General features: G+C 40.4%; 1 protein-coding gene across 3 annotated transcripts in view; it reads right to left on the reverse strand.

Moving 5' to 3' along the window:
* Cadps (calcium dependent secretion activator) overlaps positions 1-18,669 on the reverse strand; it is a 429,166-nt gene that overhangs the window by 227,212 nt on the left and 183,285 nt on the right. For all 3 annotated transcript variants that reach the window (XM_048356072.1, XM_048356074.1, XM_048356073.1), the window contains exons 4-6: positions 17,545-17,625; positions 5,639-5,872; positions 778-899 (exon numbers count right to left, since the gene is read on the reverse strand). In XM_048356072.1, coding sequence (XP_048212029.1) covers positions 778-899; positions 5,639-5,872; positions 17,545-17,625 — 437 coding nt within the window. The remainder of the gene's footprint in view (positions 1-777; positions 900-5,638; positions 5,873-17,544; positions 17,626-18,669) is intronic.

Consider the following 18,669-nt stretch of genomic DNA (forward strand, 5'->3'; position numbering starts at 1 on the left):
CCCAAGGTAGCTTTACTCTGATTTGATTTCCTCCCACCCTCCCTTACAGGGTAGTTCAGGCCCTCCTGATGCCTCCTCTGTATTCTTTCTCTGTATTTACAACTGTAATTTGTTACCTATGAGAGATTGGTTCTCGGATTCCCTCCATCTCACATGGATACCAAAATCTGCAGGTATTCAAGTCCTTGATATAAACTAGCATTAATATTTGCACATAATCTAAACACAGTCCCCATGTACTTTAATCTAGAGGTTACTCATGCCTAGTGCAATGCAAAATGCTACGAGAACAGTTATGCTGTACTATTAAAGGTATTCTGATAAGAGGTAAAGTCTGTGTATGTTCGGTACAGACACAATATTAAGGGAAGGATTTCAATCTACAGTTGATTGGATATATGAACTCATAGAAACAGAAGAGTGGCTGTATTTATAATTATATATATTTGTATGACTAGTTTTCTGATGTCTATCATGACACTGTGATCTCTGTGAGGCTACGAGAGTCACCATTTTCTTTTCCACTGTACACATACACACATGTATTTGACTAAAGATCCTAGAAAGAAGAACATTCTTACAACCTCCCTCAAGCATCAGCTTTGTGAGAGCAGGAGTCCTGATCATGACTGCCAAATAAAAATGGACTCAAGGCGTTTTCTTTGCTAAATAAACCAGCCTATGTCTCCCAAGGCCTTCTGGGAAAATCAGACCTTCTCCTTGGAGCCGGTGAACCCAGAGTCCTCTGTGAAAGGCACTGTGGAGGGTATCACTTACGTTGGTTTGGAAGCCTCTGCCTGATCAGTTTGGAGTTTCTCTCCTCCTTCCACCTCCATTGTGCAGTACACAATACGGTTTGGAGCCAAGGATTTGAGTCCTTGCACTTCCATGATCACCACCTAAGAAACAGAATCACACAGGATACAGGTTACGGCCAGTGCCCCAAGGGCAGCTTCATGCAGGGGAAAATAAACAGATGGGAAGAAGTCACAAGGAAAGACAAGGGTTGGGCTGGCTTCTACCAGGGTTTTACGAGTCCTGCTGGGTCCAATCTAGCATGAAGATGCAATTGCTCACAACACAGCAATTGCCTCCTAAATGTAAAAACAGGGCCCACTAATTCAGAGGCTTATAGGAACAAACAGGAAGTATGAAATGGGTTGCTCTTTCCATGTTAAACAAATAGCATCATTTTTCCATTTCCACTATAAATTATCTTTTTTTGTTTCAGTATTAGGATTTGAACTTAGGATATCAGACTTGCTCTACCAATGGAGATATATATCCAGTCCTTTTTTGCTTTAGGTTATTTTATGTTTTTTTTTTTTTTTCCTGCCCCAGAGTCTGGCTTTGGACTATGATCTTCCTAACTCCTAAGAAGCCAGGATTCTAGTGGAGGCCACCTTGTCCAATTTACACTAGTTTTTGATTCAACACTTGGTAGAGATATAGCTCGTGAATTCACTTTTTTCTTTTATGATAAGATAAGCATAGTGCCATTTCTAAATGAAAGAGCCAGTACTATTCACTGTTAGAGTTAAAGGTTCAATAAGGAGTAGCGAAGACGGTGACAAACTGGAGAACCTATGGTGCATCTAAGGTGGATGGGTACCTGCCAGGTGTCTTTCCCCAATTCAGAGTTACCACAGTTTCCAAATTTCCTACCAAAGAATGGAAATAGGAAGCACAACCCAAAATATGACTGTAAAATGGTGATGGCAATATAAACAGAGAAGAATAAAACATAAACTGTGCAGGTCAATTGCATTGAGTCAAACACAAAACGTCTATGCTTGCTGCCTCTAGTCTACAGTGAGAGAGAAAAATTAGTGTCATCATAGATCAAGATACATCAAGTACAATCTTGGCAGTTTCCATAAACTCCCACTATCCTAGACTCTATTCTGTAGTCTGTGACTCAAACATGTGGTGGTTCGGTGGTATGTTTGCTGAGACAGGAGAGAAGGGAGAAAAATGACACTGATTTAAAAAAACAAAAACAAAACCTGAACTAAATGATCCACCTACAGGGAACAAGGATGACAGGGAACAAGGTTGATGTGGGAATCATTCAGTTATACTCCAAAAAGTCATTACAAAAAGATAAGATGTGAATATTAAAGACATATAGATGCTTCAAAGGCTTGGTCCAAGCAAGAGCAATAGGGCCCTCTAAGTCTCCGTTTTGCCACATCATACACAGCCCACTGGCCCTGAAACTGAAGGTGACTCAGAACCACGTGTAGCTCTTGCCAAGCTAGATTCTTGAACTCTACCCCTAGAGTTTCTGATGGTAGCTTGGCTGGTCCTAGGACGGGCATTTTCAATCATTTTCATGGTGATGCCAATGCTGCTGACCCAGGACCCAGAACTCATGTGACAGTGGGCAAATTACTTGATGTTGAAGGTGCTTCATTTACTTTCACACTTGCAGAGGCCTCAGTTTTCTTGTTTGTAAAGCAGGGATGATTATATACATCCTGTGGCTGTTATGTGAGGGTCCAAAGAGATGATGTATGTGATTGAGACCGAAGGAGGACCATATATATATATATATATATACACACACACACACCTATGTGTATATATATGTATGTATATGTATATATACACACATAGGAAAGAGGAAGGCATTGTTGGAAGAGTATGCATTTTGGAATTCAAAAGATTTTGCTTCCAATCCTGCTTCTGGATCATCACTAGCAGATGTACTGACATCATTGAGGCTTGTTTCTCATATCTGGAAATACCTCAAAAGACTCATGAAGTGAGGGAAGGGTGGAAGGATTCAGCTTTAATAAAAGTAAAGCATCAGCCCACAGCAGTATTCTACAAATACCTGCTGCTTTTCTTCAGAGCAATCCCATGTGCAAGGCCACATACTTGCATCCTGGGCCCTTTTCCTTTGCTTTGCTGTTAAGTGCTCTTCACTAAGGATTTATACTAACTCTTGTATCAGCCTCCAAATTCAAATCCTATCCTGTATTGATGGGATGACAATCTCCCTCCTCTCATCTCCCCCCAAACACATCCACAAATAGATAGGCAGTGGCTTTGCTGGCAGGTTTGTTCTGGTGTACAGTTTAGTGTTCCAATTAAAAAGTATCTGAGACCTTGGGGGCATTTCCGTTTCTCGTGTATTTAGAAGCCAAAGCTACTGGGATCATATTCATGGGAGTATTGGGAAGGACCTGCTCACTTCTCTATTTCAGATTATCAGCTCCATAATATTGACAATTGAAAAAGAATTAGAAAATCACAGACTTAAAAGCTTCATGAAAGTCAATAAGCCACCTTCTTCCCTCGCCTTTCTGTAGGAAGACAAGAGGCAGTAGGGAATAAATTGCCACCTTTAATTGGCAATAATCAGATTCAAAGGCAACTAAGAAAAAGCATTCAGTACCTCAGGTGGCAGTACTTTTTTTTTTTAAAGGAAGTTTCTGTGAAATTGCACTGATGATTTTTCACACCTCAAGCACTCTATATTTAATTGAACACCACCTCTTCCAACTGCCAAAAACATGTGGAAACACTAATGTGAGAATCTTGATCCAACCAGAGTCCAGAAAAAGAAATTACCTACAGTTAATCCACATCAGCCCTTAATGATGTCCTCGAAAATTAGTCTTTACATCTATTAAGTACATGGAAACATTATCTAGTCTCTTGGTCTCCCCAAATCCAGGATAATCAGAAAATCATTGGGGGTGAGATTTTATTATATTAAAAAGCTTGAAGAAAGAAAATTGACAGTTCTCACCATGAAAACATAACATTTTAGGGATAGGTTCACCCTGATCTGAAGACTATTTGCTGTGCACATGTATTTAAACATCACATGGTTCCTATAAATATGCACGATTCCTATGTATTAGTTAAAAACCTTGTAGAGGCTGGATGTGGTGGTTCATGCTTGTAATCCCAGCAACCAGGAGGCAGAGGCAGGAGAATTGCAAATTTGAGGTAAGCCTGGACTACACAACAACTTTGAGCCTAGTCTGTGATACATAGCAAGACCAATTAAGAAGTTGAGTATATAAAAAGTACCTAAGACACATAAGGATCTTATGAAAATATACACTCCAGGGCTACATTCCACCCAAAATTCCTCTAGTTTTCTGACACCTTTATTGAGGTATATTTGATTTATCATATAATTAACCCAAGTGTACAATTCAGTGATTGTTTTGTAGATTTACCAAGTTACATAACAATCATCATATAATGGTTTAAGGACTTTTCCCTTTTCCCAATAAAAGTTTTTGTGATCATTTCTATCTACTGGCTCAGGCATCACTAATATAAATTCTACTTCTGTAGATTTGCCTTCAGAACATATCATATCGATGGGGTCATACCATATGAGGTCTTCTGTGTCTGATATTTTTTGGGGAGCAGTACTGGGCTTTGAACTCAGGGCCTGGGTGCTGTCCTTAGTTTTATCTCTCAAGGTTGGTTATCTACTACTTGAGCTACATCTCCACTTTTGTCTCTGCTGGTTAACTGGAGATAAAAGAGCCTCACAAACTTTTCTGCCTGGGCTATCTTAAATTGTGATTTTCAGATATCAGCTTCCTGAGTAGCTAGGATTACAGTAATGAGCTACTGGCACCCAACATGCCTGGCTTCTTGCACTAAGAATAATTCCACACTACATATGTAACAGAAGGTTTTTCCCTTTGTTTGCTGGATTGCATTCCATTGTGTTGATATATCACAATTCGTTTTATTCATATGCCAGTTGATGGGCATTTAGATTTTCACTATTTTTGACTACTATGAATAATGACACTATAAACAGTTGCAATCAAGTTTTCGTGGTAACATAATTTTCATATCTGTTGGGAAGTATCTAAAGAGCAGAACTGTAGGTGACATAAGAGTTTTATGTTTGAGCAAATGCTAGTTTTATTTCCAAAGTACACTCTGTCAGGTTGCCATTGCCCGAGCACCCTAGTTCAAGGTGTGAGCTTGTCCAGGAATCTGCCAACCAAATAAGCTTCCAAAGGAATTCTGATATAGGCAAATGAGAAGCACTCCTTAGGGAAATACACACACACACACACACACACACACACACACACACACACACGAGAAGCAAGCATGTGGGGAGAAATGATAGAGGAATACATTGGCAAACTGAGCATTCTGCTGTCATTCTGACCTAGGCCATATTCCCAGCCCTGGGTTCTTAACTTTAGAGGGCAAAGTCCCTCCCACAACAAGTGGCTTTCTACTATGTAGCCAGGAACACGAATGGAAAACAATATGTACCATTCACCATGAAATGATGCTGGAATTGCCTTCCTTATAACGGTAACATAGGCTGCCCAAAACTGAAGCCTTTTATATTACATAAGGTTCTTTACAAAGTCCTTGAGCACTGCTGCTTCCAGACAGAGAAGGTAATAGATGATTATATTCAGAAGCTGGCTCTCAAGATTGCATTCCTTTAAGAAAAACAAGGGCTCCTGGAGAGGGGACCCTATTTGCTGATGACTGACCTACATGCTTAGCAAGCTGGTATTTTAATAAGTGCTCCTGGGGAACAGGGAAAACAAGGTGGTTTGGGGTGCATCTAATCACACAGGTGCTGCTTGCTGTGGTAGAGAACTCTGCAGGGTGTAGGGCTTTTTACCTCTAAGGAGAAGGACAGCACAACATCTGACTTGGAGAGCTGATTCTCACTCTCCTCGCCCATGTCGATGATGGATGCGTTGTGGCTGCGTTTGAGTTTCTGCAGCTTGAACTCTCCCCCCTTGGAGACAGGCATGCTCTCCAGATTGGCCATGAGTAGGTTGACAGAGGACTTCAGTTCTTCAATGTACATGTTTTCCATTTCTTTGGATACAAACTTTGGAAATTTGCGTTCCTTGCAAAGGCAAAAAAAACAAAAACAACAAACATGAACTCAGAAGTAAATAGAGACCTCATTTTTATGGAAGGTTTTCATATCACAGCTCAGTTATGATGACAGTTACCATTAATGAAATTTACACAGATAGCAGGCAGGAAAAATGTTCAACCTTCTCCTGTGGATAGACACTTGCTTTCTTGTTATTTACAACTTCTAATAGGTAGAAAACATACATATAAACGAATTGTAAGAAAGAGTCAAATGTTTTATTATAGTTTTTTTTTCTCCATTTCCACCAGCAAATTTGATTTGTGGAAAGAAAAAGAATGGGGTGATATTTTTTCAGATATGGTTTCAGTTCAAACCATTTTTCTTTTTTTAGCAAAATGCCTCCAAGTTGTTTTTAAGTTATAGAAACAGAAAGACATCCTATTTCTAGATATCTATAGAGATTTTCTCACATGAATAATTCAAGAGCAGCTCATTTGAGATGTTTCAAACATAGCCTGTGGCTATTTCTAAGAAGAATACTTACCGGTTTTTTGGAAGAAAAAAAAGTAAAAAATTAATGAAGTGATAAACACATGATTGAAATTATTTAAAGAACTTTTCATTAACTCCTGTCTGAAATTTAGGTTTTCAAAATTATCTTTTAAAAATTCCTTAGAAAAGATAGAACAATTCTGTATATCAGAACTAACCTCTATTTAAAAATCCTCTGCATATAAATTCAGCTGTAAAGGTGATACCTTCCTGTCATGCTATTTGCTCACACCTCTGTTGTCAGAGTGCCTTGAATAAACTTTGGCTTGATCACCTAGTACAGGAATCAAGCTCTACTCCTCTCTAACTGCTGGAGTGCAGAGCAAGCCAAATCTGATTTACTTATTTTGCAAGTGATAGACAAATACAACTCAAATGGACTCAAATAACAAAAGGAGTTGATGGGCATTGATTAACACTGAAATGTCATAGAATAGATTCAGCTTCAACAAAGCTGGAACTTAGTTTTTTCTTTAAATGCTTGGTTTCAGTTCTCTGGATTGGCTCCATGCTCAGTTTGGCTCCTCGTTATTTCACAAAAATACTGCTTAAGATCTAGACCTTACTGACATTACATGCATTATCTACAGGAAGAATATTTCCTCTTTTCATGTCCATGAAAGATCGACAGTCACTTATGCCAGGATTTCTATCCAAAGTCTGACTTATGTGCATGTTCTGAACCACTTTCTATGGGCATTGATCTGTGCTAATGGCTTAGGTATGAGTGATATGGTCTATCTGTATTGGTGGGGTAAACTTTATGTAGATCACAAAGAACATGAATTGGCTTGTCCAATTTTGTGTGACAAAGAATAAGATACATAGTACATGGGCACTTGGCTTTGAGTCAACAAGCCAACCTTATTAACTGGCCATCATTAATCAGTGTCACTTCCTGAAGCAACTGGACATAAAGAATGAAATTAGTTGCTAGCTCTGAAAGATGATATAGATGGATGATCACCTAGACTGAGGATTGCCTGGCATATTGCTGAATATGCCAGGTGAATGAGATAGTTGACAAAAGAGGAGAGAAAAAGCCGTCAAGGTACAGAGGAGGAGAGAGAGGTAGGAAGGAAGGACAGCAGACAAGAGAGAAGAGGCAGTCTATAGTTATGAGAAGGATTTCTGGCTTTACCTGCTCTTTTTGTTCCGGCCCTGAGGCTTGAACGCAGGCCCTGGATGCTGTCCCTGACTTTTTGCTCAAGGCTAGTACTCTATTGCTTGAGCCATAATGCTGCTTCTGCTTTTTCCTGAGAGGTTTACTGGATAAGCAAGCCTCACAGACTTTCCTACTTGGGCTGGGTTTTTTTTTTGCCAGTCCTGGGGCTTGGACTCAGGGCCTGAGCACTGTTCCTGGCTTCTTTTTGCTCAAGGCTAGCACTCTACCAATTAAGCCACAGTGCCACTTCTGGCCTTTTCTATATATGTGGAACTGAGGAATCGAACCCAGGGCTTCATGTTTACGAGGCAAGCACTCTTGCCACTAGGCCATATTCCCAGCCCCTTGGGCTGGTTTTGAACCCAATCCTCAGACTTCAGCCTCCTAAGTAGCTAGGATTACTGGTGTGAGCCATTAGTGCCTGGCATTTTAAGTGCTTTTATAGGCCTTGCTATTCTATTATAGCACCTTGAATAGGTTAAGATACTTACTGTAAACTGAGGCATTTGTACAATTCATCTGTTTAATGCTTGTCTTTCCTGCTGGGCCATGAATGAAGACCTTACCTATCTTGCGATTCTTGTTGAATTTGTTGGATCTAGCATAATATTTAGCAAGTAGTAAGCATTCAATACACATGGGTTGAGGGAATGGATCAATCCATAGCTTGTCAAAAAGTCAATATTAAATGCCATATGTAGTGAAAACTCAGCCGTGAGGAGGAGGTAGGCAGAGATGATAAATTAAGTTCTGGAAGAACGTGGAGATTCTGCATTTATAATTGGGTCTGCAATCTTTTCAGTAACCACAGAGTTCTGGTTCTCTCTGGAGCCTCTGAGTATAATCACTTCCTGCTTTAAGGTTGGGCTCAGCCCACTATGTGATACTTTCTAAACACACTGTGGGTGAATGTGAGATGCAGGATGGATGTTTCTGAAATGTGATGATGCATTTATGGCCTTTCTAGCTGCTCATGGTGATAATTCAATGTAAGAGACTCCCTAGAGTCCTATTTCCTTAAAACTTCTTAAATTCCATTAGGGGTCACCTTTTAAAACTCTGGTATACTAGGCTAAGTGTGGTGACATATATCTCTCATTCTAGTCATTCAAGAGGTAAGAAGATGGAGAGTTTGAGGTTGGCCCAGGCAAAGTTAGTGAGACCTCATCTCAAAAACAAAATGCAAATGAAAGGTCTGGGACTGAGGCTCGAGTGTTACAGCACTTGCCTTGGAGATTCTAGGCCCAGAGTGCAAGTCTCAGCCTGACATTGCCTGGTACAGTATTAGCAGGAGGGAAACCTAGAGAGGAGGAGGACATTGAGCATGTTTTCTCTCATTTGTGGAAGCCAGGATTAATTCATAAATAAGCAAACACTCCAGGGGCAGTATCCAAGTGGACATCAGTGTCCACTAGATAGATGGGAGATTCTGGGGAGACCGCAAATGGTCTAATTCATTAGAAAGGCTAACTCTCAGTCCAACAAAATAAACACAGGAAATAGGTACTTGAGATTGGGGAGTGGAGTCAAGGGGTAGGAGGTTGACAAATGAAGAGAGTTGGGGATGCAGTCATAAAATTCAATGCATATCCTAAAAAAGTAAGAAAATTGAAGGAAGGAGTGGGGTTGGGAGGGACTGGGAGGTATGAAAATGAGGAAAGGGGTAATCTTGATCAAGATGAATTATATTCATAAACTGCTTTGTTGAATAGCAACACCTTTGTACAACTACTTACAGATAATTTTTTTAAATGCTTAGAAAAACAAAACCAACTGTCCCCCACCCCTTGAGTTGACAGACAGTAGGAAAGCTCTCTAAGAAAATATCAAAGTTGTTGTGATGGAAGTACACAGACATGGATTCTTCTTCAGAGAATTGGGGTCTCTCCTAGGAAAAGATAACATTTGGGCTGAGGGTCTGATAGACAGAAAAGAGCTTGCTACCAGGTTGAATTGGCTGGGAGGGACAGGGGCTGTTATTTTACTCTGTCCTATAATAATATAGATCACTATGAATCCAACATTATATAACTACACATAAAATGTTTCCCCCGTCTCTAGCCAGGTGCAGGTAGCTCACTATTATAAATCCTAGCTACTTGGGAGGCTGAGATCTGAGGATCACAGCTCAAGTAAGGCAAGCCTGGATAGGAAAGTCTGTGAGCATTAACCACCAAAAAACCCAAAGATCTATGGCCCAGGTCCTGGTTCAAGTCTCAGTGCCAGCACGCACAAAAATAGTTCCCAACTCCTCTGGACCAAGGGCCTTCTGGACAGTGAAAAGAACAAGAGGCAGGCTTCCAACAAGCACAGGTAACATGGCAAGCGCTCGAGGTACCCGATGCTGACCCATCTCTTTCACCTCCCACATTGGAGCCCAAACCTTAGAGGACTACAGGGTATTTGGGGGCAAGTAGGTTAAATTGTATCTTTAATTTCTACTGCTAGTTGCTAGCTTTGCAGTTGCCAGGGGGATAGAAAGAAAGAAGTATTTATGGAGTGGTTTTTTTTTTTTTTCCTTCTTTGCCAGACATCACAGTCTTTCATCACAGTCTTCCCAGGGACTCACTTGAGGCCTTTTAACTCCACAGTCTTGATGTTTTGGAAGAAGAGTTAGCAATTATAGACAACATCATTCTGGTACAGAGTTAGCACCCACCGAACTCTGTGCAGCAATATTGGAAAAATGCAACATGGAAAAATTTAAAGAGTGATCTCTTCTCCCAGAACCTGGACAGTTCCTAAGGATATCATGAAAAAGAGACTCATAAAACTGAAGCCTGCAAGGGGCAAACAAAACCTTTCTTTTTTCCCTCACCTTGCTCTGAGTGCTTAAGCCTCAAGAAGTAATAGCATTCTGTCAATCTAGGCTGAGATTCTTGAGTGGGATTTCCAGTGACAGACCCATAAGGAACACATTTCAAAGCAGCAGTGTGACAAAATAAGGAAAATGTAGTTGTTCATCTCCGTTGCTACTTTCCTAGGCATAAAAATGTTTGCTTTGGCAAAAACAATGATTTGTTCATATTGCCTGATGAAAGACATGGCATATAGGCAGGTCAGCATCCTTTAAAGAAAACTCATTTTTTGATCACATTGGCCAGTTATTTTGTTTGGACCCCCATTAATATTCTGGAATAAAAATCAACTACCCTGAAGAATCTTTAGAACATCTTCAAAATAGTATTTGGAAATTCTATAAAGTCTTTTAGTGATTGGCCTTTTTTCTTTTCTTTTAAAAAATTTACTTCATTTTTCTCCCTCCCTCCCTCCCTTCCTCCCTACTTCCCTCCCTCCCTTCCTTTCTCTTTTTAACTTTTTAAACTTTTTACTCAGAGAGGATGAGTGGACAGATGTAGAAGGCAACTAGGGTAACCTCAGAGAGAAGAGAGCATACTCAAAGGCCCCAGTGATATAGACCAGTAGGCAATCAGGAAGGATAAAACCCAAGGACACTTTCTAGACAGTCTTACAGCTATTTCTCTGAATGTCTCCACCACTTCCTGGGCTCTGTCCCATGCTGGTCACTGAGGATGGAAGAGGAAGTGAAGGGGGGCAGTATGGGGAGGTGTGCCATCAAGCCACCAACTGTCTGGTTGTGACATGCCTGCCAAATTGCCTTACTGTGTGTGACATGGGCAGCCACAGAGGCATGCACAGACCATAAAGTGAGGACGAAAGATTGTTATTTGGTGCATGTTAATGAGACAGACTCGATTTGGAATCCCAGGCCTGCACTTGCTAGCTTTGTGATGTCCAAAAGACACCTTCATCTACCTAAGTTCATTTTTCACATTTGAAATGGGAAAAAAAAAACAAATTTCACAGAATTGATATAAAGAGGCAAAAACAATAACAAACATGTGTTTTTTTTGTTCTCAATTCTCTGTCTCTCTCCACACACATAATATGTGTACCAGGGTGCACATACACATGTGTACATGCTAGGTACTATGCTACTAATATTACCACCAGAAATACTACCGATAATGATGTAAATTTAGTAGAAATAATGAAGCTAGCTGTCCTGTACTGACTGTTATGTATTTCCACCAAACAAGTACTTCACATGCTTTCTGTCTTTGAATCCAACAAGCCATTGAAACAAATGCTTCTTCTCTCCCTCTGCCCCCATTTTCTGGAAGAAAATGAGGCAGAAAAGTTACAGCCATAATGAGCAAAATCTGAACCCAAGGCTTGCTCCATAGCCCTTGTGAACTGCACTATGGCAGGGTAAAACTCTTTGGTCTCAAATGTAACAGAGCTGTGATGACACTGTGATACCTCTTGGCAAGGTACACCTTATACCTATCTTCTCATTTTATAGTACTACTCAGCCAAGAGTTAGTGACAGCTAAGAGTAGGCTAAAGTAGGGAAAGTGATGAGGAAGGAGTTGTCACATCATATGAGAGATGAGTAGTCTTGGTTGTCATTTGTTAGCCAGCCTCAGAAGTATCAGAATGCACGTGAGACTCAGGTATAGTTTTCTGGTTTACCTGCTTTATCCACTTGCTCTTACTTTCTGAGCTTTATGAACGGTTTGAATTTCTTTTTCCTTGGATTCTTGTGATTTGAAAGGGCTTCAAAACACCTCCTTGGTACTTACGTTCTTCCTGGAATGTAAATTCCAGATTTTTTTTTTTTTGCTGTGTTACAGAGGCCAGAGGCAGGCAAATGCTCCCTACATACACTTATTTAGGTGACAAATTAAACTAAAATTCCACTGTATGCTTGCTCACTTCATGACACAGGGTGAAAACATCAGTTTGAAAGCTAGGGGTGGTACCATTCTCTACTTGCTGAGGACTTTATTTTCTTCTGGTCAAGGGCAAGAAATTATTTGGATGTTATTTCTCATAGATGCTTGTAAGCTGAGTATAAGAGGGTATTTTGCTCTGTACATAATAGGAACCTAAGTGGCAATTCCACATTTAAATGATTGCTTAAAAAAAAACAAAGATATTTGAAGCCACTGAGACCACAAAAGCTGTATTATTTGTATTATATAATTAGCTTAAGACTTTTGGAATTTTGCCCCAAAACATGACCAAAAGAACTGGCAAATGTCCCTGCAGCACTAATGCCACAATCTGCCAGTTTTAAGCTCCAGTGTCAACCTCTGATCACATAGTTTAAATAACTTATATTTTAATTCCTGGGTGAAATTTGGGGCCACTTTAATATCAACATGAGAGGATTCAGAAACTGTTTGAACAGCGATTAAGAAGCCTTTTCTACCAGATTAAAAAAATGAATTCAGATCTCTTCCTGAAACTTTTAAGGCAATGTGACTGATGTTCACAGAAAGGCCACATCTGTCTGATATTTCTGGGGCACTGTCTGTCTGATGATTTTGGGGGATGTTGGTGTGATTGAATTAATAGCTCACAGAGTAGTAGAGGAAGAATAGACAACTTGCACTTGTCTTCCTTTTCTTCCAGGAAAAGAGTACTATCAAAAGCATTTGATGATAAGAAGGATAGTGTTAGAATCACCAGGGAGTTGACAACCTTGTTTCTAGATTCCAAAGATAGTACAGTAGAAAGCATTCTCAATTACAGAAGACATGTCTAACATGGCTACTTCATTTGCTCTTCTACATAAACCGAAGGGAAACTACAGAAAATGTTAGTGGAAGAAAGAATGCTATTTTCTGGAGAGGCAACCATCAGGGAGAAAGAAAGGACTGGCAAGCGATCCTGTCCTGGAATTATTGCTTGCATCCCAGCTGATGAATCCCAAGAAATGGTGTGAATCTCAGAAGGAGACAACTCAGCTTTCTGCTTTGTACCTAAGTGATTTCAGTTACATCACTTAAACCCTTAGATTTGTCTAAGCCAGGGAGAATGATTAGAATTCCACAGATTGTCTATCACAGGTCTAAATAAAAGTTGATGTGAAATTGCATAGCCAGTGCCTGTCACATTTGATAAAAGACTGATTATGAGACAGAGACCAGGATAAGGGAAGGTGAAAGCCTGAGTCAAGGGCATATTGGATTGGAAGTGATGAAGAACATGAAGGTCTATATTTAGAAAGTATCTTGTAATGGTAGTGAGCATATCAGTTAAAAATGCAAATTTTTGATCACTGAGTGACCTTGGCCTGGTCTTTAAGGTCTCTGCTTTAGGTTTCTCATCTAGGATATGGACAAAGACAAACACCTTTCTCATAGGTTGTTGGAAGGTTGTATAGTTTATCAAATGTGAAACACAGAGAAAAACAGCTACCCTAAAGTAAGTGCCACATAAATGATAATTTGTAGGTACAGCTTTTAGGTACCACCTTCATTTTAAATGATATACCTCCAGCATCTATGTGCCCAGTAAGAATCTCATCATTTTTCCCACAGTGGATTGGTTCCTTGGACCAGGTGTGACCCTTCAGTCAAATTAAGCCAATTTAAAGGTTGGTTCTTGGAACTGTGAATTTGAAGTGGGTGATGAGAAATGGGAAAAGATAGAAAAAGATTTTTAAGGTGACTGAATGATTCCTTATTTATATACATTAGACACATACAAAGATATGGGACAGCCATTCATCCTGCCTGAGAAGCAGAGCGAGTTGTCTTGCAAAGAAAGAAAGGATAATCACCTACACAGAGAGAAAGACAGAAATTGTTGCTCTCTCATGGCCTCTGGTCTCATATTCTTTCCCAGATTTTGGCGATACTTCACCCATGGACTCCATGATTCTTAAAGTCATCTCTTTTACATAGCTTCCTTGAGTTGGTGCCTCTCACTTGCAATCAGAAAGTGCTTACTCCGTCTTTTAAGACAGAGAACAAAGTGGATTATGCATGATGAATGACATCTATATCCAGGAATTTCTGGATATAATATGCACAGGAGCTGATGTTCAGCCATATGGGTTGATTTGCACACCCTCACTAACATTCACTGTGTTGCCAGAAATAGAAAATTGAGAGCATTGTAGAAGAAAAGAAGCAAGAGGTTCTTTGTTTCCATTATCTCTCCATGAGCTAGCTAATATAGGAGGCCTTTGGAATTTTGTTTAATTTTTAGTACATGAGTATTCTTCTTCAATTTCCCTCATTATTTGCCTGGCTGGTTTGGGCAAAGGGAAAATTAGAATCTAACTACATTGAGCAAAAAGCAGTTATACAAGGAGAACTGAACAATAACTAGAATCAAGTAGGCGAGCACAGTGGTGCTCCTTGACATTGTAGTGGAGGCCCTGACTCTGTTTCTCTTGGTGCATTGGCTTTTCTCTTCTCTATATGGAAGAATCAAACATGCTTGCAGGCATCTTCCTAATCAATGGAAGACAGAGTCTTGTACCCTGCTGTCCTCAAGCCCCAGGGAAGAGATTCACTGGTTTTGTTTGCATCAAACATGCTATTTATAAAACAATCACTCCTGACCAGAAACTACAAATTGGCTCCCTTTGGGTTGAGTTCACTCTAGCACCAACTATTGGTAGCTTGGGGGACCCTGGCATGAAAGAACACTGCAGAAGAAGAGAATGAATTTCATGAGAACAAGAGACAGTAGTGGAAAGACTGTCTCATAGAAACTTTCAATACCCCACAGGATTAGGAGACTCTGTCTGTACTCTGATATTACTTCTCATTCTCTGCAAATAAAAACCAAGGTTTGTCTGGAATCCAGGTTCAGTATCCAAGAAAGTTTAGTTCCCAGTTGTTAACGATAGTATCTCTAACATCAGAACATTTTGGGTGTATACCAGGAAAGAGAATTCTTTGAACTGTTCAGAGATGAGCATCTTGGATCACTACATAACAATTACTTATCTATAGCACTTGAAATAATTAGAAATTAGCCTAACATTACTTATTTAAATGATCATATTAAGCCTCGAGGAAAATAAAACAATTAAGGATGCTGTGAACTTGTTTTTGAAGTGCATATATAATTTCATTTAAATGGGATGAATACTTATTAGTTGGGGATGTACTAGTTGCCTACAAATCAGGGTAATGGACCACACTATCTTTATTTTCTGGGAGTAGATCATCTAGACAGTTTACAGACAGTGAACTAAAGTAAATTCTAAAATCCTATGGAGGCTGGGGATGTGGCTTAGGGGTAATGCGCTTGCCTAGCATGCGGAAGCCCTGGGTTCGATTCCCCAGTACCACATACACTGCAAAGGCCAGAAGTGCTGTCGCTCAAGTGGTAGAGTGCTAGCCTTGAGCAAAAGAAGCTCAGGGACAGTGCCCAGGCCCTGAGTTCAAGCCCCAGGACTGGCAAAAACAAAAAAACACCAAAAAACTAAAATCCCATTGACATGTACTACCACATTAAGCAGGCTTTAAAACACAAGATACTTCACACACTAACTATGGTCAGATCTGTAGCTGTAAGCTATTGTCCTGTGTTTGCTGTTGCTACTAGATTCCCTTGGCTATAAACTCAAATGCTATCCAATACCAAGATGCAAACGTTTCAGTAACACTGCATGAGTACTGAGAGATTTCTGTGTCTCCTGGAATCCCTTTGTTTTCTCATCCAGTCACATCCCTTCGTGTACATCTCCATAGGTCATGTTGAGCTTTCCTGCACACCCATCATCTCTGCCATTTCTCACAACCTTGCTCCCTCACTGTACATGTGGCCAGTAGGAACTATCATGAGGTAGTAGTTATGAAACTTTTTTGATATTATATTCATTATGGGTTTTTAGCATTAATTATAATTTTTAAATGTTTTCATTACATGTTATTTATAGTGCTTACTGGGTTTCAGGGTAGGGAGTTGCTTAAGGGTTGATCCAAAGGAAAATACTTCAGCCCAGTGCCTGAGGGGAGGGTCCAGGGTAGCACATGCTTTGTGTGCATCTCCCCATTTCTAAAACAAGGGGGACAGTGACTGTCCTAAGGCTGTTTGTGGGAATCAGCTGAGCTAGTCCATGTAAACCACTAAGCTTGCTGCACAGTCATGACTCATCTAAGTACTGTAATAGTATTAGTAATGGTAACATGAATGGCAACAGCAATAATACTAAATATGAAACACTGAACTATACTTATCAACAATAGAAAAAGACAGCAACCTCGGTGGAGTAGTACCCACCAGGAGGCTCAGAAAGGTAAACAGATGATCACCTTCTCAATGAACTGCCTTAATAAAGGTCTAGGTATGTGATCAGCTTTTAGAGAAGGTACCGAGGGCTGAGTGGGTGGGTCTGTTAAGTGGAGGGGAAAAGACAAGCCCTTCCAAGCTGAGACACCAGCAGGAACAGACACTGAGCCTGCAAAGGACTCAGTGTCTTTAGAAGGCAGCATTCTCTGCATCTGGATCTGAGACATCTGGTGGGAAAGTCGTGAGTAAGGAGGTGAACACGGATGGTACAGACTTCTGGCTGAGAGCATTGAGTATCATTCTAAACAGGTTAGGTTCTATTCTGGGGAAAGGGGGAGGGCTGTTGAAGGATTTCAAAGCTCTGTTTTAAGCAACTGGGTGTAAGATGCACAACAGCTGGGAGAGACTAGAGCCAGGGATCCCAAGTAGAAGGCAATAGAAACCCCTAGGCGCTGAAAATGGGGCCTGGATCAGCCAAGAGATCTGCAACCTACAGTGGGGATCCCCCAGCCAATAAGCCTGGAGCTTGGAGAGGAGAAGGAGAAGTTGCCAGTGACTAGGAAGTTTCACCTACGGTATACACATGTGAGGGCAGTAAATGTAGGTGTGTAGGTAGTAAATACAGGTGGAAGGAAGCAGATAACGAGCCATTCCAACTTGAAATGCCAGGGAATGTTTTCATAGAAATGTCCAGTAGAAAGGGGAAATGTGAGCCTGGAACTCAGAGTAGGGTAGATACCTCAGCTTGAGTATTCATTGCAGTTAAGCAAGTAATGTGCATGTCTCATTCTGGGAGAGCTTGAGGCAAAGGGCTCCATCTCAAATAGATCTTTTGAAGGCCTTTAGTAATCTATATGCTTCCTGGGTGGGGACTTTGTCCTGGTCACTAGGGACAATTCACCAATTTCCTTACCCTGGCTATTTGGTCTGCCATTTGGAGACGTCCATCCAGCTCTCGTCGGATCTGGGCTGCCTGTTCATCTGGGTTGTCCAGCTGCACAAAGCACAAACATGCACACAGAAAGACAGTTAGCTTGGTTTACAAAACCCAACAGACTCATGACTTATCATTTTAAACCTCCACTCTGTGCTCATGAAAATCTTTCACTAAAACAAAACAAAGCAAAACAAACCTGCTTGTAACCAATACATCCCGTTTGAATGAAATTCCTGGTGAGAATGATTTTAGGCAGAGCATGATGCATTGGTGGCTGTTAAAAGACAGTCAAATGACCTTGTAAAGGAAGTATCCAGAATGTTTGACCTAATGAGAAGCAATGTTCCTATGGCCTTAGTCCCCCCGCCATCTCCTGATTAGCAGAGATTATTTTGTAAGCCACCAAGCCAAGCACGAGAAAAAGTCAGGAATTAATTCTCTTGGAAGATAGGGTGCTCACACAGGGTAGAGTTGGAAAGTAAAAACACAACCAACCCCGCTAATGAGTTCCACAGAGGCAATGCAGTCTTCGCCCAATCCTCACAGAACAGAAGTGGAGAAGCGGAGAAGGCTGGGGAAGAAGGCAAGGCCTAAAACAAGCCTCACTCATTCATTTGTTCACTCATTCCTTTACATACTTAACCATTTCATTCCACAAAATTTTGGTATGTCAAAACAATGGAATGACTAGGAACAAGAGAGAATCAGTCTGTATCCTGATGAAGTTTTAATCTAGCAAGAACAAGTACAGCCAGAAGTAACTTGGATTTGTTTTCCAGCCTTTTCTAAAGAGTCCCAAAAATTAGAAGTTCAGGAAAGCCTGCTCCCTCCTGAAAATTTATAATACCTATTATCATAATAAAGATCCTGAGAAATTCTCTACTTAACTTCACTTAACTTTCTTTCTACACAGTTATTTCACTAAAAGCAAACATCACACAGCATGGAAGCAGGAGGAAGAGCTTATGAGCCACTTCAACCAGGGATTCTCCGCCTCAAACTGGAACTATTGCCCAGCATTATGTTGGCCTTCTTTATATTCTATTTCAGGATTTCTATATCTTTATTGAATTCTTCTTTCATATCCTGCAGTTTATTCCA

This window comes from Perognathus longimembris, chromosome 10 (genome assembly GCF_023159225.1).
Source record: "Perognathus longimembris pacificus isolate PPM17 chromosome 10, ASM2315922v1, whole genome shotgun sequence".
Classification (NCBI taxonomy): Eukaryota; Metazoa; Chordata; class Mammalia; order Rodentia; family Heteromyidae; genus Perognathus; species Perognathus longimembris.